The sequence below is a fragment of the Bombina bombina genome, chromosome 4 (assembly GCF_027579735.1).
Source record: "Bombina bombina isolate aBomBom1 chromosome 4, aBomBom1.pri, whole genome shotgun sequence".
In the NCBI taxonomy this organism is placed as follows: domain Eukaryota; kingdom Metazoa; phylum Chordata; class Amphibia; order Anura; family Bombinatoridae; genus Bombina; species Bombina bombina.
Window position 1 is genome coordinate 559,239,865 of NC_069502.1, and position 21,515 is coordinate 559,261,379.

The window sequence follows — 21,515 nt, forward strand, 5'->3', positions numbered from 1 at the left end:
TTTGCCTAGTATAGTGAACAGTCCTTTAGTTGTGGAAGAGGAGCATACTATGGTGGGCAGTCCTTCAGACATGGTAGAGGGGCATACTATAGTTAACAGTCCTTCAGTCATGGAAGAGGGGCATACAAGTTAGGGCTTGAGGCAGATGTTGGTGGTAGGAGACTCTATTATTAGGAAGGTTGATAAGGTAATTTGTCATCCAGACCCTTTAAAGAGAACAATTTGCTGTCTTCCAGGGGCTAGTGTTAGGCATATTGTGGAGCATATTGATAGATTGTTAGAGGGATGTGGGTCTGATCCTGCAGTCATGGTACATATTGGTCCTAATGAAGGAAGAGTCCTAAAAAATTACTTCAGGGAGTTAAGTAGCAAGCTTAAAGCAAAGACCTCCAAAGTAATATTTTCTGAGATATTACCAGAGCCGTGTATTAACTAAGTAAGGCAGAAGGAGCTAAGGTCTATTATAGATAAAGAGAGAAGCGCTCAACCTGGGAACGAACAATAGCATAATAGCTTGTTCTGTGGCTAGTTACCACCCAAGAAACAGCCTCTTTTTGCTCAACATGTGCCTTTCACAGAGAAGAACTTTCCTGAAACATATCAGTCTGATCCTGACTTTACAGTCCAGCCCCTAAATACCAGGCCCCTATTGTGGGCCTCGTCAGTGAGGTGCAGCCATAACCCTCTAGGCACACTGAGCAACGGGTCCACGTCTGGATTCCCGTATCACACTTAGGGAGACTTCCTTTCTCTCTTTTTATTTATGCAAATTATGGCACTTAGGGAAGTCTCCCTAAGTGTGATGCAGGAATCCAGACTTGGACCCGTTGCTCAGTGTGCCTAGAGATATATGGCTGCACCTCACTGACGAGACCCACAATAGGCCGAAACGTACATCTGGGATTTTACAGTTTCTCTTGTTCAGAGAGAGATTGCCTGGTATTTCAGGGCTGGACTGTGCTGTAAAGTCAGGATCAGACTGATATGATTCAGGAAAGTTCTTCTCTGTGAAAGGCACATGTTGAGCAAAAAGAGGCTGCTTCGTGGGTGGTAACTAGTAATATGCTATTGTTCGTTCCCAGATTGAGCGCTTCTCTCTTTTTTATTTATGCAAAGGTCTGTTATAGGGCTGCAACTAACGATTATTTTCATAATCGATTAGTTGGTCGATTTTTATTTTTTCGATTAATCGGTTAAAAAAAACACCAAAAAACACTGTACACTGTCACAATGTCATATTTTTTTTTCTCTATTCCAACTGTTTGTTTTATGTTCCTTTAAGACACTTATTTGAAGTTTCATAATGTACTATTGTACTTCTTTTTTAGTTCTATTAAACACTGACTTATTCACACTTTCTGGGGAGCAAGATCCCACTGACAATGTGCAAAGGTGGGTACTGGGTAGGAGTAGGTCGGTGTACTGTTTATTAATCATCATGACTGCAGGGTGGGAGGGATTTAATTGGATGGGCATGATGGGATTCAGCTTTTATATTATTAAAAGAAAAGATCAACTGTTGTGCTTCTGTAACTGTTAGGAATTTAGCACAGGGGTGTTAAAAGATCCCGGGCACCGGTTCGCAAGGAAGTGGAGGGGCTAAGGTCCGGATCAAGTCAGTAACTTGCTGGGAGCAAAGGGGATTAAGACATAACCTCTGGTGGTCTCACTGTTTGTTTTTACAACACTCCTTCCTGTGACTGCTTTTGTAACTGTTATGAATTTAGCACAGGGGTGTTAGGAGATCGTGGGCACCAGGTCGCATGGAAGGGGAGGGGCTAAGGTCCGGATCAAGTTAGTAATTTGCTGGGAGCCAAGGGGATTATAACTATAGTATGCCCCTCTACCAGGTCATTAGGTCAGAGCAGGATGAACTTTTGTTACAAAGGGATCTGCAAAAATTAGAAGTATGGGCAGGTAAATGGAAAATGAGATTTAATACGGGAAAATGCAAGGTTCTACATTTTGGAAGTAAAAATAAGCAGGCAATTTATTATTTAAATGGGACAAAACTTGGCCAAACAGAGGATGAAAGGGATTTGGGAGTAGTAATTGATAACAAGCTAAAGAGAGGTGCACAATGCAGGGCAGCGGCTTCAAAGGCTAATAAGATACTAGCATGTATTAAAAGAGGCATTGATTAAAGGGAGGAAAGTATAATTCTGTCACTATATAAATCCCTGGTAAGACCTCACCTAGTGTATGGAGTGCAGTTCTGGGGACCGATTGCAAAAAAAGATACTGTAGAACTGGAAAAAGTTCAGAGAAGGGCCACAAAGCTAAGGGGAATGGAGAATGTATGCTATGAGGGAGAGGCTAGGCAAGCTGGGTCTGTTTTCTTTAGAAAAAAGGCGCTTGAGAGGTGACATGATTACTTTATATAAATATATTCAAGGCTCATATACAGAGATGGCAGAAGCTCTGTTGTTTCCAAGAAAATTGTTTCTGACAAGAGGTCACAATTTAAGGTTGGAGGAAAGGAGATTTAATCTCCTGCAACGGAAACGTTTTTTTCACTGTAAGAGCAATAAAATTGTGTAACTCATTACCAAAGGAGGTAGTGAATGCTAATACCATAGATACATTTAAAAATAGTTTGGATACATTTCTGTCTAGGAAGTAAATTGGAAAGTTGTTTAAAATTGCATGCTCTATCTGAATAATGAGAGGTTAATTTTGATTGAGTGTCCCTTTAACTGGAGCTTTTTGTAAGTATTTTACTGTATATTTGTATAGGTTGAACTCGATGGACTTCGGTCTTTTTTTCAACCTCATCTACTATGTTACCCCGCAAAGCTTCCCAAGTATCCTCCCACAATCCCCAGTCATTCTTTGCCTGTGTAACATTGTAGGTGATGTGCGAAGGAGGTGTCTGAAGAAATCAAATTGTTAATCCTTTAATGGGTACTTTTCCCTGCAAGCAAGGATTGGGGTTATGCTGTGTTCATGTAATTCTCTTTAGTAAGAGTAATGGTGGCTTTTAGCAGTTGGAAGATGGCGAGGTGGTCTTTGCTTACTTTCCAACATTTTTGCTACCCCTATATAGAAAACCAGGGTTGGTTACTCTGTTTTGTCTTTATCTACAGGTCTATGTCAGTGAGGATTCTGTCACACCATTTTGCTGTACCTGCCCTACAGCGGATTCATTGGTAAGTGCTTTTACCTTCTAGGTGAGAAGGATGCAGCACTTAGGAGTTCTTGTTGAAGAAAAAAAAAGGATACTTGGAGAACAAGGTGGATTCTTATGGGACTGAATATCCCTTTTTAAAGGTTGGGGATTTATTGGGCCAGGAGTTCAAGGCACTGTTCTGTAATGTGAAGGCTTTTTTCTTTCATGTAATTAGCAAGAGTCCATGAGCTAGTGACGTATGGGATATACATTCCTACCAGGAGGGGCAAAGTTTCCCAAACCTCAAAATGCCTATAAATACACCCCTCACCACACCCACAATTCAGTTTTTACAAACTTTGCCTCCGATGGAGGTGGTGAAGTAAGTTTGTGCTAGATTCTACGTTGATATGCGCTCCGCAGCAAGTTGGAGCCCGGTTTTCCTCTCAGCGTGCAGTGAATGTCAGAGGGATGTGAGGAGAGTATTGCCTATTTGAATGCAGTGATCTCCTTCTACGGGGTCTATTTCATAGGTTCTCTGTTATCGGTCGTAGAGATTCATCTCTTACCTCCCTTTTCAGATCGACGATATACTCTTATATATACCATTACCTCTGCTGATTCTCGTTTCAGTACTGGTTTGGCTTTCTACAAACATGTAGATGAGTGTCCTGGGGTAAGTAAATCTTATTTTCTGTGACACTCTAAGCTATGGTTGGGCACTTTTTTTATAAAGTTCTAAATATATGTATTCAAACATTTATTTGCCTTGACTCAGAATGTTCAACTTTCCTTATTTTTCAGACAGTCAGTTTCATATTTGGGATAATGCATTTGATTTAATCATTTTTTCTTACCTTCAAAAATTTGACTATTTTCCCTGTGGGCTGTTAGGCTCGCGGGGGCTGAAAATGCTTCATTTTATTGCGTCATTCTTGGCGCTGTCTTTTTTGGCGCAAAAATTCTTTTCCGTTTCCGGCGTCATACGTGTCGCCGGAAGTTGCGTCATTTTTTGACGTTATTTTGCGCCAAAAATGTCGGCGTTCCGGATGTGGCGTCATTTTTGGCGCCAAAAAGCATTTAGGCGCCAAATAATGTGGGCGTCTTATTTGGCGCTAAAAAATATGGGCGTCGCTTTTGTCTCCACATTATTTAAGTCTCATTTTTCATTGCTTCTGGTTGCTAGAAGCTTGTTCTTTGGCATTTTTTCCCATTCCTGAAACTGTCATTTAAGGAATTTGATCAATTTTGCTTTATATGTTGTTGTTTTTTCTCTTACATATTGCAAGATGTCTCACGTTGCATCTGAGTCAGAAGATACTACAGGAAAATCGCTGTCTAGTGCTGGATCTACCAAAGCTAAGTGTATCTGCTGTAAACTTTTGGTAGCTATTCCTCCAGCTGTTGTTTGTATTGATTGTCATGACAAACTTGTTAATGCAGATAATATTTCCTTTAGTAAAGTACCATTGCCTGTTGCAGTTCCTTCAACATCTAAGGTGCAGAATGTTCCTGATAACATAAGAGATTTTGTTTCTGAATCCATAAAGAAGGCTATGTCTGTTATTTCTCCTTCTAGTAAACGTAAAAAATCTTTTAAAACTTCTCTCCCTACAGATGAATTTTTAAATGAACATCATCATTCTGATTCTGATGACTCTTCTGGTTCAGAGGATTCTGTCTCAGAGGTTGATGCTGATAAATCTTCATATTTATTTAAAATGGAATTTATTCGTTCTTTACTTAAAGAAGTTCTAATTGCTTTAGAAATAGAGGATTCTGGTCCTCTTGATACTAATTCTAAACGTTTGGATAAGGTATTTAAATCTCCTGTGGTTATTCCAGAAGTTTTTCCTGTTCCTAATGCTATTTCTGCAGTAATTTCCAAAGAATGGGATAAATTGGGTAATTCATTTACTCCTTCTAAATGTTTTAAGCAATTATATCCTGTGCCGTCTGACAGATTAGAATTTTGGGACAAAATCCCTAAAGTTGATGGGGCTATTTCTACCCTTGCTAAACGTACTACTATTCCTACGTCAGATGGTACTTCGTTTAAGGATCCTTTAGATAGGAAAATTGAATCCTTTCTAAGAAAAGCTTATCTGTGTTCAGGTAATCTTCTTAGACCTGCTATATATTTGGCTGATGTTGCTGCAGCTTCAACTTTTTGGTTGGAAACCTTAGCGCAACAAGTAACACATCATGATTCTCATGATATTATTATTCTTCTTCAGCATGCTAATAATTTTATCTGTGATGCCATCTTTGATATTATCAGAGTTGATGTCAGGTTTATGTCTCTAGCTATTTTAGCTAGAAGAGCTTTATGGCTTAAGACTTGGAATGCTGATATGGCTTCTAAATCAACTCTACTTTCCATTTCTTTCCAGGGTAACAAATTATTTGGTTCTCAGTTGGATTCTATTATTTCAACTGTTACTGGTGGGAAAGGAACTTTTTTACCACAGGATAAAAAATCTAAGGGTAAAAACAGAGCTAATAATCGTTTTCATTCCTTTCGTTTCAACAAAGAACAAAAACCTGATCCTTCATCCTCAGGAGCAGTTTCAGTTTGGAAACCATCTCCAATCTGGAATAAATCCAAGCCAGCCAGAAAGGCAAAGCCTGCTTCTAAGTCCACATGAAGGTGCGGCCCTCATTCCAGCTCACCTTGTAGGGGGCAGGTTACGTTTTTTCAAAGAAATTTGGATCAATTCTGTTCACAATCTTTGGATTCAGAACATTGTTTCAGAAGGGTACAGAATTGGTTTCAAGATGAGACCTCCTGCAAAGAGATTTTTTCTTTCCCGTGTCCCAGTAAATCCAGTAAAAGCTCAAGCATTTCTGAATTGTGTTTCAGATCTAGAGTTGACTGGAGTAATTATGCCAGTTCCAGTTCAGGAACAGGGGATGGGGTTTTATTCAAATCTCTTCATTGTACCAAAGAAGGAGAATTCCTTCAGACCAGTTCTGGATCTAAAAATATTGAATCGTTATGTAAGGATACCAACGTTCAAGATGGTAACTGTAAGGACTATCTTGCCTTTTGTTCAGCAAGGGAATTATATGTCCACAATAGATTTACAGGATGCATATCTGCATATTCCGATTCATCCGGATCATTATCGGTTCCTGAGATTCTCTTTTCTGGACAAGCATTACCAGTTTGTGGCTCTGCCGTTTGGCCTTGCTACAGCTCCAAGAATTTTTACAAAGGTTCTCGGTGCCCTTCTGTCTGTAATCAGAAAACAGGGTATTGTGGTATTTCCTTATTTGGACGATATCTTGGTACTTGCTCAGTCTTTACATTTAGCAGAATTTCATACGAATCGACTTGTGTTGTTTCTTCAAGATCATGGTTGGAGGATCAATTTACCAAAAAGTTCATTGATTCCTCAGACAAGGGTAACCTTTCTGGGTTTCCAAATAGATTCAGTGTTCATGACTCTGTCTTTAACAGACAAGAGGCATCTAAAACTGATGGCAGCTTGTCGAAACCTTCAGTCACAATCATTCCCTTCGGTAGCCTTATGCATGGAAATTCTAGGTCTTATGACTGCTGCATCGGACGCGATCCCCTTTGCTCGTTTTCACATGCGACCTCTTCAGCTTTGTATGCTGAATCAATGGTGCAAGGATTACACAAAGATATCTCAATTAATATCTTTAAAACCGATTGTTCGACACTCTCTAACGTGGTGGACAGATCACCATCGTTTAATTCAGGGGGCTTCTTTTGTGCTTCCGACCTTGACTGTAATTTCAACAGATGCAAGTCTCACAGGTTGGGGAGCTGTGTGGGGATCTCTGACGGCACAAGGAGTTTGGGAATCTCAGGAGGTGAGATTACCGATCAATATTTTGGAACTCCGTGCAATTTTCAGAGCTCTTCAGTTTTGGCCTCTTCTGAAGAGAGAATCGTTCATTTGTTTTCAGACAGACAATGTCACAACTGTGGCATACATCAATCATCAAGGAGGAACTCACAGTCCTCTGGCTATGAAAGAAGTATCTCGAATTTTGGTTTGGGCGGAATCCAGCTCCTGTCTAATCTCTGCGGTTCATATCCCAGGTGTAGACAATTGGGAAGCGGATTATCTCAGTCGCCAAACATTGCATCCGGGCGAATGGTCTCTTCACCAAGAGGTATTTCTTCAGATCGTTCAAATGTGGGAACTTCCAGAAATAGATCTGATGGCGTCTCATCTAAACAAGAAACTTCCCAGATATCTGTCCAGATCCCGGGATCCTCAGGCGGAGGCAGTGGATGCATTATCACTTCCTTGGAAGTATCATCCTGCCTATATCTTTCCGCCTCTAGTTCTTCTTCCAAGAGTAATCTCCAAGATTCTGAAGGAATGCTCGTTTGTTCTGCTGGTAGCTCTGGCATGGCCTCACAGGTTTTGGTATGCGGATCTTGTCCGGATGGCCTCTTGCCAACCGTGGACTCTTCCGTTAAGACCAGACCTTCTGTCACAAGGTCCTTTTTTCCATCAGGATCTGAAATCCTTAAATTTAAAGGTATGGAGATTGAACGCTTGATTCTTCGTCAAAGAGGTTTCTCTGACGCTTTGATTAATACTATGTTACAGGCTCGTAAATCTGTATCTAGAGAGATATATTATAGAGTCTGGAAGACTTATATTTCTTGGTGTATTTCTCATCATTTTTCTTGGCATTCTTTTAGAATTCCGAGAATTTTACAGTTTCTTCAGGATGGTTTAGATAAAGGTTTGTCCGCAAGTTCCTTGAAAGGACAAATCTCTGCTCTTTCTGTTCTTTTTCACAGAAAGATTGCTATTCTTCCTGATATTCATTGTTTTGTACAAGCTTTGGTTCGTATAAAACCTGTCATTAAGTCAATTTCTCCTCCTTGGAGTTTGAATTTGGTTCTGGGGGCTCTTCAAGCTCCTCCGTTTGAACCTATGCATTCATTGGACATTAAATTACTTTCTTGGAAAGTTTTGTTCCTTTTGGCCATCTCTTCTGCCAGAAGAGTTTCTGAATTATCTGCTCTTTCTTGTGAGTCTCCTTTTCTGATTTTTCATCAGGATAAGGCGGTGTTGCGAACTTCTTTTGAATTTTTACCTAAAGTTGTGAATTCCAACAACATTAGTAGAGAAATTGTGGTTCCTTCATTATGTCCTAATCCTAAGAATTCTAAGGAGAAATCGTTGCATTCTTTGGATGTTGTTAGAGCTTTGAAATATTATGTTGAAGCTACTAAATCTTTCAGAAAGACTTCTAGTCTATTTGTTATCTTTTCCGGTTCTAGAAAAGGCCAGAAAGCTTCTGCCATTTCTTTGGCATCTTGGTTGAAATCTTTAATTCATCTTGCCTATGTTGAGTCGGGTAAAACTCTGCCTCAGAGAATTACAGCTCATTCTACTAGGTCAGTTTCTACTTCCTGGGCGTTTAGGAATGAAGCTTCGGTTGATCAGATTTGCAAAGCAGCAACTTGGTCCTCTTTGCATACTTTTACTAAATTCTACCATTTTGATGTATTTTCTTCTTCTGAAGCAGTTTTTGGTAGAAAAGTACTTCAGGCAGCGGTTTCAGTTTGAATCTTCTGCTTATGTTTTTCGTTAAACTTTATTTTGGGTGTGGATTATTCTCAGCAGGAATTGGCTGTCTTTATTTTATCCCTCCCTCTCTAGTGACTCTTGTGTGGAAAGATCCACATCTTGGGTAATCATTATCCCATACGTCACTAGCTCATGGACTCTTGCTAATTACATGAAAGAAAACATAATTTATGTAAGAACTTACCTGATAAATTCATTTCTTTCATATTAGCAAGAGTCCATGAGGCCCGCCCTTTTTTTGTGGTGGTTATGATTTTGTATAAAGCACAATTATTCCAATTCCTTATTTTATATGCTTTCGCACTTTTTTATCACCCCACTTCTTGGATATTCGTTAAACTGAATTGTGGGTGTGGTGAGGGGTGTATTTATAGGCATTTTGAGGTTTGGGAAACTTTGCCCCTCCTGGTAGGAATGTATATCCCATACGTCACTAGCTCATGGACTCTTGCTAATATGAAAGAAATGAATTTATCAGGTAAGTTCTTACATAAATTATGTTTTTTTATTTTGGCCATGGGGATTTGTTTGCACAAGTTTGACCTTTTTATTTAGTCTGGGTAATATCTCTTTAAGAAAGTTGTTGGACTGCACCTTACTTTTGAATTTGCGATCATGTGACCACTCAGTTACTTCCTGAGTGCTGAACAGTTTGTTTCTAGCCGGCTGTTTGGAAGCTGGATTTTCAAGGGGACAGACCGGATTTTCTGGCATTACATCGTTTTTCCTGCCTGTCGCTTCTCTCTGATGTTTGCAGCTTTCTAGGATCTGCATTTTGAACAGGATTTTTCTTCTAGTGTGGATTGGATTCCTTTTTTACCGGTTGGGTGAGTCTCTCCAGCTTGGGTGTAGAGGTGCCGGTTTTAATAATTATTTATCTATGCTTAGAATTGTATTCTAATTTTTTATATTTAAGTTATATATTTAAATAAAAAAAATAAGGGAAGTAAAGGGCTATTTTATTTACTATGGATGCCGATCCCAAGCTTTCTTTTGTCATTTGATTAATATCTTTATTGTGCAGATTCCCAGGTTATAACTCCTTTGCAATTTTGTTCCCCTTGCCTTCATAAAGTTTTATTATCTAAGGATAAGGATTCCTTATCTGAGCTTTCTTTTTCTCAGGATAATGCTGTTCAGGAGTTTTCTCAGCCTTCTGCTAACATGTCCCGGTCTTTGACAGATTCACATGCAGTGCAATGCGGTTCCTCCCAGTCAGTCTCTGGGAGTGTTTGTTTGCCTAAAGATTTTGCTGCTCGGTTGACTTCAGCAGTTTCTGCAGCCCTAAGTGCTTTACCTAGTTCTGGTAAAATATATTATTCTCATTTTAGATCCTTGACCTGCTCTAAAAAAATCAGCAATTTAAAACTTTATGGCCCAAATTTTTCTGTTTAAAGGGACACTCTAGTCAAAATTAAAGATTCATAATTCAGATATGACAATTTTAAACAACTTTCCAATTTACTTTTATCATCAGATTTGCTTTGTTCTATTGGCTTTCTTTGTTGAAAGCCAAACCTAGGAAGGCTCATATGCTATTTTCTAAGCCCTTCAAGACAGCACTAGCTCATGTGTGCCACATTAGATAACCTTGTGCTCAATCCTGTGGAGTTACCTTCGAGTCAGCACTGATTGGCTAAAATGCAAGTCTGTCAAAAGAACTGAGATAAGATGGCAGTGTGCAGAGGCTTAGATACAAGGTTATCACAGGGGTAAAAAGTATATTAATATAACTGTTGGTTATGCAAAACTGGCAAATGGGTAATAAAGGGGTTATCTATCTTTTTAAACAATAAAAATTCTGGAGTAGACTGTCACTTTAAGGCAAATTGTGGATTTCTTCTATAAGGTACGACGAGTCCACGGATTCATCCTTTACTTGTGGGATATTATCCTCCTGCTAACAGGAAGTGGCAAAGAGCAACACAGCAGAGCTGTCTATATAGCTCCTCCCTTAGCTCCACTCCCCAGTCATTCTCTTTGCCTACTCCAAGTACTAAGAAGGGTAAAGTGAAAGAGGTGATAAAATATTAGTTTTTAATTTCTTCAAGCAAGAGTTTTTTGTTTTAAATGGTACCGGTGTGTACTATTTACTCTCAGGCAGCAGATGGATGAAGACTTCTACCTGGAGGATGATGATCTTAGCATTTGTAACTAAGATCCAGTGCTGTTCCCACAGAGGCTGAGAGGTACAAGAAACTTCAGTGTGAGGAACGTTTTCATGCTATATAGCAGTGAGGTATGTTCAGACATTTTTTCTGGAAAGACTGTGTATTTCAGAAAGGCTGACAGTATCCCCATGAGGGTAAGCAGTAATCCTAAGAGCTATAGAAGGGCATTACTAAGCTTGCATAAGGGGCTAATTACAAAAAAGGGTTGACACTGAGTTTTGAATGTTTGTGGGCAAACGTTTTATGAACTGGGAGTGCTGTTAACGTTTTGTGGGCAATAACATTTTTTGGGCAACTTTATTGAGGGTACACTTGGCTTATTTTTTGGGTCTCAGAACCCACATGGCTAGTGTAAAACCGCTCTGGTGCGGTTCTTTGAGGCTGTAGAGACATCGAGTGAGATGGGCGGGGCCTATTTTCGCGCCTCAGATGCCCAGTTGTGGATGTTCTGGGCCAAATCGAAGCTTTAACCCCATATTTACTATCCCTGAGGGCAGGTAGGCGCCACAGCAGGGCTGTGGCAAGGTGCTGGGGGTGTGTTTTTCAGATTTAGGCCTAATTTCAATCCGGTTTGCACATTAAAGGGTTAAATGTTAAATTTCCATGTGGGGCAAACTTAACTACACATATTGAGTCTGCTTGCAAAAATTTGAAAAATTGTGCATTTTAAAGCAGTTTTGCAGAACGTGTATGCTTTTTTTTCTCTTAAAGGCACAGTACCGTTTTTTAAGATTGTTTTTTTTTTCACTAAGTAAAGTGTTTTCATGCTTGTTTTTAGTCATTACTAGCCTGTTTAACATGTCTGACATTGAAGAAAGTCATTGTTCAATATGTTTAGAATCCATTGTGGAACCCCCACTTAGAATGTGTCCCTCATGCACTGAAAGGTCAATAAATTGCAAAGAACATATTTTAGCTACTAAAAGTATGTCGCAGGATGATTCTTAGTCAGAAGGGAATCAGGTTATGCCATCTAATTCTCCCCAAGTGTCACAACCATTAACGCCTGCACAAGCGACGCCAAGTACTTCTAGTGCGTCTAATTCTTTCACCCTGCAAGATATGGCCGCATTAATACTACCCTCACAGAGGTTTTATCTAAGCTGCCTGGGTTGCAGGGGAAGCGCAGTAGGTCTGGTGTGAGAACAAATTCTGAGCCCTCTGACGCTTTGTTAGCCATATCCGATGTACCCTCACACTGTTCTGAGTTGGGGGTGAGGGATTTGCTGTCTGAGGGAGAGCTTTCTGATTCAGGAAATATGTTCCCTCGGACAGACTCAGATATGACGGCTTTTAAATTTAAACTAAAACACCTCCGCTTATTGCTCAGGGAGGTTTTAGCGACTCTGGATGATTGTGACCCTATTGTAGTTCCAGAGAAATTGTGTAAAATGGACAGATTTCTAAAGGTTCCTGCCTACACTGATGTTTTTCCGGTCCCTAAGAGGATTTCGGATATTGTTACTAAGGAGTGGGATAGACCAGGTATTCCGTTCGCTCCCGCTCCTACTTTTAAGAAAATGTTTCCCATATCAGATACCATGCGGGACTCGTGGCAGACGGTCCCTAAGGTGGAGGGAGCTATTTCTACCCTGGCTAAGCTTACAACTATACCTATTGAGGACAGTTGTGCTTTCAAAGATCATATGGATAAAAAATTAGAGGGTCTCCTAAAGAAATTATTTGTTCATCAGGGGTTTCTTCTCCAACCTATAGCGTGCATTGTTCCTGTAACTACTGCAGCTGCTTTTTGGTTCGAGGCTCTGGAGGAGGCTCTTCAGGTTGAGACCCCATTAGATGATATTCTGGATAGAATTAGGGCTCTCAAGCTAGCTAATTCTTTCATTACAGATGCCGCTTTTCAACTGGCTAAATTAGCGGCAAAGAATTCAGGTTTTGCCATTTTAGTGCGTAGAGCGTTATGGCTTAAGTCCTGGTCTGCTGATGTGTCATCAAAATCTAAGCTTTTAGCCATCACTTTCAAGGGTAAGACCCTATTCGGGCCTGAACTGAAAGAGATCATTTCAGACATCACTGGAGGGAAAGGCCATGCCCTTCCTCAGGATAAGACAAATAAGATGAGGACCAAACAAAATAATTTTCGTTGCTTTCGAAACTTCAAAGGTGGTCCCTCTAACTCTTCCCCTGCTGCAAAGCAAGAGGGGAATTTTGCTCAATCCAAGTCAGTCTGGTGACCTAGCCAGACTTGGAACAAGGGTAAACAGGCCAAGAAGCCCGCTGCTGCCACCAAGACAGCATGAAGGGGTAGCCCCCGATCCGGGACCGGATCTAGTAAGGGGCAGACTCTCTCTTTGCTCAGGCTTGGGTAAGAGACGTTCAGGACTCCTGGGCTTTAGAAATCGTAACCCAGGGGTATCTTCTAGATTTCAAAGATTCTCCTCCAAGGGGGAGATTCCATCTTTCTCAATTGGCGCCTTATCTGGACGATATCTTAATTCAGGCGTCGACTTACCAACTAGCCAAGTCTCACACGGACATCGTTTTGGCTTTTCTAAGATCTCACGGGTGGAAGGTGAACGTAAAAAAGAGTTCACTTATCCCTCTCAGAAGAGTTCCATTCCTGGGAACTCTGATAGATTCGGTGGACATGAAAATTTTTCTGACGCAGGTCAGGAAATCAAAGCTTTTAACCATCTGCCGAGCTCTTCATTCCATTCCTCGGCCGTTAGTGGCTCAGTGTATGGAGGTAATCAGACTAATGATAGTGGCAATGGACATAGTTCCGTTTGCTCGCTTGCATCTCAGACCACTGCAACTATGCATGCTCAGACAGTGGAATGGGGATTATGCAGATTTATCTCCTCAGATAAATCTGGATCAAGAGACCAGAGACTCTCTTCTTTGGTGGTTGTCACAGGATCATCTGTCCCAGGGGATGTGTTTCTGCAGGCCAGCATGGGTCATAGTGACGACGGACGTCAGCCTATTGGGCTGGGGTGCAGTCTGGAATTCCCTGAAAGCAGAGGGTTTGTGGACTCAGGAGGAGGCTCTCCTCCCGATAAATATTCTAGAACTGAGAGCGATATTCAATGCGCTTCTGGCATGGCCTCAGCTGGCTTCGGCCAGATTCATAAGATTCCAGTCGGTCAATATCACGACTGTAGCATATATCAATCATCAGGGGGGAACAAAGAGTTCTCTAGCGATGATAGAGGTTACCAAAATAATTTGATGGGCAGAGGCTCACTCTTGCCATCTATCTGCAATCTATATCCCAGGAGTGGAGAACTGGTAAGCGGATTTTCTAAGTCGTCAGACTTTTCATCCGGGGGAGTGGGAACTCCATATGGAGGTGTTTGCACAATTGATTCAGCAATGGGGCACACAAGAATTGGACCTGATGACGTCTCGTCAGAACGCCAAACTTCCTTGTTACGGGTCCAGGTCAAGGGATCCTCAGGCAGTACTGATAGATGCTCTAGCAGTACCCTGGTCGTTCAACCTAGCTTATGTGTTTCCACCATTTCCTCTCCTTCCTCGTTTGATTGCCAGAATCAAACAGGAGAGAGCTTCAGTGATTTTGATAGCACCTGCGTGGCCACGCAGGACTTGGTATGCAGACCTGGTGGACATGTCATCTCTTCCACCATGGACTCTGCCACTGAGACAGGACCTTCTGATTCAAGGTCCGTTCCAGCATCCAAATCTAGTTTCTCTGCAGCTGACTGCTTGGAGATTGAACGCTTGATTTTATCCAAGCGGGGTTTCTCTGAGTCGGTCATAGATACCTTGATTCAGGCTCGAAAGCCTGCCACTAGGAAAATTTATCATAAGATATGGCGTAAATATCTTTATTGGTGCGAATCCAAAGGCTACTCATGGAGTAAGATCAGGATTCCTAGGATTTTGTCCTTTCTCCAAGAAGGATTGGAGAAGGGGCTATCAGCTAGTTCCTTAAAGGGACAGATATCGTTCTGTCAGGCTTTAGTTAGAATCAAGCCTGTGTTTAAACCTGTGGCTCCGCCATGGAGTTTGAATTTAGTTCTTAAAGTTCTTCAAGGGGTTCCGTTTGAACCTATGCATTCCATAGATATTAAGCCTCTATCTTGGAAAGTTCTGTTTTTAGTTGCTATCTCTTCGGCTCGAAGAGTTTCTGAATTATCTGCATTGCAATGCGACTCGCCTTATCTTGTTTTCCATGCTGATAAGGTGGTTTTGCGTACCAAACCTGGATTCCTTCCTAAGGTTGTTATGGAATATCAGGAATATCAATCAGGAAATTGTTGTTCCTTCTCTGTGTCCTAATCCTTCCTCTAAGAAGGAGCGTCTGTTGCACAACTTGGATGTGGTTCATGCTTTGAAGTTTTACTTGCAAGCAACCAAAGATTTCCGTCAAACATCTTCTTTGTTTATTTTCTATTCTGGAAAACGTAGAGGTCAAAAAGCTACGGCTACCTCTCTTTCTTTTTGGCTGAAAAGCATCATCCGTTTGGCATATGAGACTGCTGGACAGCAGCCTCCTGAAAAGATTACAGCTCACTCTACTAGAGCGGTGGCTTCCACATGGGCTTTTAAAAAATTATGCTTCTGTTGAACAGATTTGTAAGGCTGCGACTTGGTCTTCGCTTCATACCTTTTCCAAATTTTACAAATTTGATACTTTTTGCTTTTTCGGAGGCTATTTTTGGGAGAAAAGTTCTTCAAGCAGTGGTGCCTTCTGTTTAACCTTCTGTATTGTCCCTCCCGTTCATCCGTGTCCTGTAGCTTTGGTATTGTATCCCACAAGTAAAGGATGAATCCGTGGACTCGTCGTACCTTATAGAAGAAAAGTAAATGTATGCTTACCTGATAAATTAATTTCTTCTATGGTACGACGAGTCCACGGCCCGCCCTGTCATTTTAAGACAGATTATATTTTTTTGATTTTAAACTTCAGTCACCTCTGCACCTTGTAGTTTCTCCTTTTTCTTCCTGTACCTTCGGTCAAATGACTGGGGGGTGGAGTTAAGGAAGGAGCTATATAGACAGCTCTGCTGTGGTGCTCTTTGCCACTTCCTGTTAGCAGGAGGATAATATCCCACAAGTAAAGGATGAATCCGTGGACTCGTCGTACCATAGAAGAAATCAATTTATCAGATAAGCATAAATTTACTTTTTTCTCACTTCTCATTTTGTTAATTGATAAAAATAAACTATTATCATTTCTATTTTGGAAAGTAATCTTACTTTACAGTATTTTTTTTTTAAACCTGCCTAAAACTTTTGCACAGTACTTTATTATTTTCTGGCACCTAAATTCATGGGCTGACTTAGATTTTATTCAGCCCTTACTTCAATACAGCCAAAAAGTATTTTTTTATTAAATGTTGTCTATTTCCCCCCAGCAACTGCAAGAAGAATTGAACAAAAAACTTTTTGACAATTTAATCAGTTTTTTAAGAAAATCCCATTCAGATTTTAATGAGAAGAAGGAAGACTGGAGCTGTAGGATGAGGTCAAATGAAATCCCTACGGCTGCTCTTGTACTTGGTATGTCCATTTAAACCATTCAATTTGTTTGTAGATCAGTGAATAATTTATAACACATAATTACAAATGGCTTTGGGACAGATATGTTCTTTTTCATTTGGTCCTAGACAGATGTGCCCTGTTTGAAAATACAGGTTAAAAACCCCAGTCTGATACATTTTTCAATAAAGCCAATTTGTTTCATCGGTTTAGTTTCTCTTTAGGGGTTGGGCGCACTGCGCTTTTACTATCTGTTCTTTGGTAACATTCTTGTGCTTCTTTGTTCTAGGAGTGAATGTTACTGACCATGAACTTACATTTAACAGCCTTTCAGATGTTCTTCATGATACTGTAACTCCATTTGTTGTCTTATTGCAGTCTAAGGAATGCCCAGGTGTGTATTACAGAAAAAAACCTTCTTCTTTTTTTAAATTGAGTCAACAGGAGATCAATGTAACAAAGCTGATGACAAGTATTGGCAAATCAGGAGTGAAGGCTTGACAATGTAATTTCAAATCATTATGAGAGCTTAAACATTTAGGTACTAGAAAATTTAAAATGAATAAATAAGAGTTTGTATCAGGGCTCAACAAGTTGTTCATTTTTTTGGGGTCAGTTTGCCCCCATGCACTGTGATTATCAGGTGTTTACTATGGCAACAGTAAAGGGGTGTGAGATTTTGCTACCCTAACAGGCCCTTATCATCCCCCTTATAATAGAACTATATTATAAGACCCCTCATTTGAAAAAGAGGGTGTCCTGCCTTTGAAATAAGGGTTTTTATGTTCTTATAGCTTTCAAGTTATCATAGTAATCCTGGCAGAAACCACTAGCCTCAGTTTCTTCTGTTGTTGAGGTCAGGACTCATGATTTCTTGTTTCTTAAAACAATACAATATGCAGATATCAAAATAAATAGAAAAACTGGGTAACTGTAAAACATGACATTTTATTATTTTAAAATGATTTTTGATTAACATTTTTATGGGGGTTTTTTTGCCTTGGAAAGTTATTAAATTATGAGTTTAATTTTGACTTCCAAGTTTCTTTAAGTTAAAGATGTCTAATCTGTTCTTATAAATCACATGAAACGAATGTCCACAGCAGATTAATACCAGGACTCAAAACATTTGTGGCTATGGACTCAGGAGGTTGATTGGCCACCCATCACCATTTTACAGGTGGGGCCGTGTCAGGAGGGATGAGGTCATGGGCATGTGCGTGTGGTCGACGGCGTGTCTGGGTGGTTTGTGGGTGTGTATGGGTAGTATATGGGTGGAGCTAAGTTACATTTTGCATATCAAGACATATGGTAGTCTCAGAGGGAGAGAGCTCAGAATTGGGGACTGTCATTCTCTATTAGGGAAAGTTAGGAGGTCTCATACTCAGGGATTATGCTTTACAAACATAAAAACAATTGTTTAATCAGAATGGAACATCTATTTAAGAAAAGAAAACTCTGCAATATATTTTTAAAATACCCTGTTTTAGATGTAACCTATACAGATTACATTATTGTTCCTTTTTCATTGTTAATCTATCAGTCTGTCTATATTACTGTGAATCCACCTACTTGTAAGCTGCTACACATGCTGTTTTTATATCTTTATATAAAATGCCGACCAATAGTTAAAACCATCTCTAAGCCTAAAGTAAGACCTAGTGCAGCCTAGATCTTCATCTTGTTCTTCCTGACTAATTTGAAGGTATCAAGCAGCTGCTGCAGAAGGTCCTCACACAGCTCATGGGATGCAGCTCAGATATGGAATTTGATGAGGAAGAGGATCACGTTACAGTTTCTCAAAGAAAAACGCACTTTTCTCTGGCCTCTTTAGCAAGCTGGTATCAGAAGGCCACAAAGGTAAAGTGTTACTTAAATTGGATATTTGAAATAATGTGCATGTAGAACCTGGGATATTGCATGACTTTAACTCAAATTCACCATGTTGCAGCATTGCAGACTATAAAAAAGCTTCATCAGTTTAAATGGGCATATGGGTTGTGCAGTTTGTCATAATATGTATTTGTAATCTAATATAGAAAACTACCTCTCCTAAGAAGAAAAGGTCGTCGTCCTCCACCATGCACTGGCAGTCACCTCCAGTTATTGTAATCTTCAAAGATCTAGAAAGTTTTACTGCCCGTGTCCTTCAGGAGTTTATCATCATTAGCAGGTACATGTATTTCATTATAGTTGTGATACATTTGCCAAACTATGGTTTGCTAATAATAGACCGTTCTACCAGGACAACCACTTGCCATTTCTGCCGGATGCTATGTGAACAGACAAGCTTAATGTTCTTCTACATCTTTATTCCTTTTTTGTTCACTCTCTGCACATAGCAGTGGGAGTCGGGTTATATGCAAGGGAGGGGGGTAGTAAATTGCTGCTTCATATATTCATTTCAATTAAGTATTTTAAATGTCCCTTTAATGTGGTTACATGCAATCAGTGGTCAAATTACTGCTGTATGTGTGTTTTAAAAAAGCAGTTTTTAAAGGGATACGAAACCCAATTTTCATGACTCAGAGCATGCAATTTTAAGCAACTTTCGAATTTACTCATATTATCAATTTTTCTTTGTTCTCTTGCTATCTTTATTTGAAAAGCAGGAATCTAAGCATAGAAGCCGGCCCATTTTTGGTTCAGCACCCTGGGTAGCGCTTGCTGATTGCTGGCTACATTTTCAAATAAAGATAGCGAGAACAAAAAAAATGATAATAGGAGTAAAATAGAAAGTTGCTTAAAATTGCATTTTCTATCTAAATCATGAAAGAAAATATTTGGGATTAGTACCCCTTTAAACCCTTTACTGCCTGTGTGTGTACTGTGCAAGAATGTGGCCCTGTTCTTTGTATTAAAACAGAAGCAATGTTTTCCTAGCTAGTGTTCGCTGTGTTTTCATAAAATATAATAAAAACAAACAGTTTATGCTTGGGAATATCATTATGATTACACTGTAAGTAGTGTTGATTGAATAAAAACAAATCATCCAATATATATATCTTTCTTATTCCCTACAGTCGGTACATAAAGAATTTACCAATGGTTCTGGTGTTTGGCATTGCCACTTCTCCAATGATGATTCACAGACTTCTGTCCCACTCAGTCTCCTCTCTTCTCTGCATAGAACTCTTCCAGTCTTTGTCATGCACTGAGCATTTAGCCACAGTTGTAGATAAGGTAATTCTCTTATATAAGCACAGTTTTCCTCTTATAAGGGGAAATATGTTTTAACTTCATACCTTTTTTTGGTGCCATTGTTAGATAATACAGGAACGTGTTTTTTTGTTTTTTTATTTCACTCTATTCAATGTCCAAACAAATGAAACACATTAAAATAATATTATATATGTTTCCAATCAAAGAGAGAAAATGTTTTAAACACATGTTATTGTTTATATAGGATTTAAGACATAAATACCTAGTTAGCTACCTCTTTCCTTCAGTATATCCAAGACAAGCAAACTCACACCGCTTCTCTGTATGTTATCGGGTCAGGCAATATTTAATGTTTAAACCGGGGCACAAACAGCCTAAAGTGATCAGCTTGACCTGTGCTTCTGTACATATTCGCGTCTGTCCGGTTATTTACTTTGTGACTTGTTGTAGGTGCTTGGCCAGAGGCTTGTTGTGTCTGCTGGTAAATCAAATCAGTGTTTCTGAGACAGGGGGTGGGAAGAAAGTACAAGTGCATTTCTTTGTATTGCTGAGAAAACACAGTGTTACAACGGAACAATCTAAACGTGGTGTTTGGAGTACATGATGTTGAAAGCTTGCTGCCTTGTTATTGAGCAGAGGGACAAGTACTGTTTGCACTACTAGAGCTTCTGTGTTCTCCAGTTCCTATGATAACGCGCATGGGAGCTTTCATAGTATTCACATAACCACACTGGGTACCCTGCGCATGCGTAATGCAAACTGACTAAGTACTAGACTTACGAATGTATACATTGGCAGATATTGGGTTTGGTAAGGGGGTTAAAATGTGCTGTATTTTAGTAAAATAAAATTAAGCTTTTTTTTTTTAAAACAAAAATCGTACCTAGGTTAACTGGGTAAACTAAACATCAGCAATAGGAGATAATTTAAAAAAAAAAAAAAAAGTGTACAATGTCCATTTAAAATGACAGTCTAGTCGAAATTAAACTTTCATTATTCAGATAGGGAATGCAATTTTAAACAACTTTCCAACTCACTTTTATCATCAAATTTGCTTTGTACTCTTGGTATTCTTTGTTGAAAGCTAAACCTAGGTATGCTCATATGCAAAATTCTAAGCCCTTGAAGGCCTCCCCTTATGTCAATGCATTTGGCAGTTTTTCACAGCTAGAGGGCGTTATTTCATGTGTGAAATACAGATAACATTGTGACCACGCCTGTGGAGTTACAAATGAGAGTGCACTGATTGGCTAAAATGGAAGTCTGTCAGAAGAATTGAAATAAGGGGCAGTCTGCAAAGGCTTAGATACAAGGTATTCACAGAGGTAAAAAGTATATTAATATAACCGTGTTGGTTATGCAAAAATGGGTAATGGGTAATAAAGGGATGATCTATCTTTAAACAATAACAATTCTGAAGTAGACTGTCTCTTTAAGGGAAATTGTGTTTGTAAAAGTTCCATTGTTTTATAGTTCCTTATCTGCAAAGGCCAATAAGGCTAATGTGACTGAGTTAGGCTTTATTCTGCAGTGTACTCTTCTATTTCTCAGACTTGTGGAAAACCTACCATTTTCAGACCTAAATTGCAGGAAAACGGGACAAAATAAATAATGAATGTATAAATTATCTGTACTGTCTGAACTAGTAGTTAGGATGTTCTTGAATTTGTCTGGATTAAGTTGATTTTGAATTACTAATTAAGATAGGCGTTCATGGAAAGTCGGTTATTGGGATCCCAGGTTGGATGCTATTGCTAAATGCCTTAAAGTATCTGTAAATGCAATAGAATTTGCATAATCAATAAATGCATAATAAAAATACAATGGAATAACAATTGCTTTGAATTTCAAATAAGTGGCAGATTTTTTGACTCATTTCAAAGTTCCCTTTCATTTTCCAGCCCATTTACCATGAGACAGGCACCAGCCAATTAGACTCATATGTATATACCGTGAACTCTTGCACATGCTTATTAAAGTGTGCACAAGTTGAAAAAGGAAGTCAATTGGATTTTT

General features: G+C 39.5%; 1 protein-coding gene across 2 annotated transcripts in view; it reads left to right on the plus strand.

The window, feature by feature from the left end:
* The window catches only part of ORC3 (origin recognition complex subunit 3), a 194,925-nt gene that overhangs the window by 16,181 nt on the left and 157,229 nt on the right, over positions 1-21,515 (plus strand). For both annotated transcript variants that reach the window (XM_053710528.1, XM_053710529.1), the window contains exons 5-9: positions 16,214-16,358; positions 16,627-16,731; positions 18,043-18,197; positions 18,377-18,510; positions 19,361-19,520. In XM_053710528.1, the coding sequence (XP_053566503.1) occupies positions 16,214-16,358; positions 16,627-16,731; positions 18,043-18,197; positions 18,377-18,510; positions 19,361-19,520 (699 nt within the window). The remainder of the gene's footprint in view (positions 1-16,213; positions 16,359-16,626; positions 16,732-18,042; positions 18,198-18,376; positions 18,511-19,360; positions 19,521-21,515) is intronic.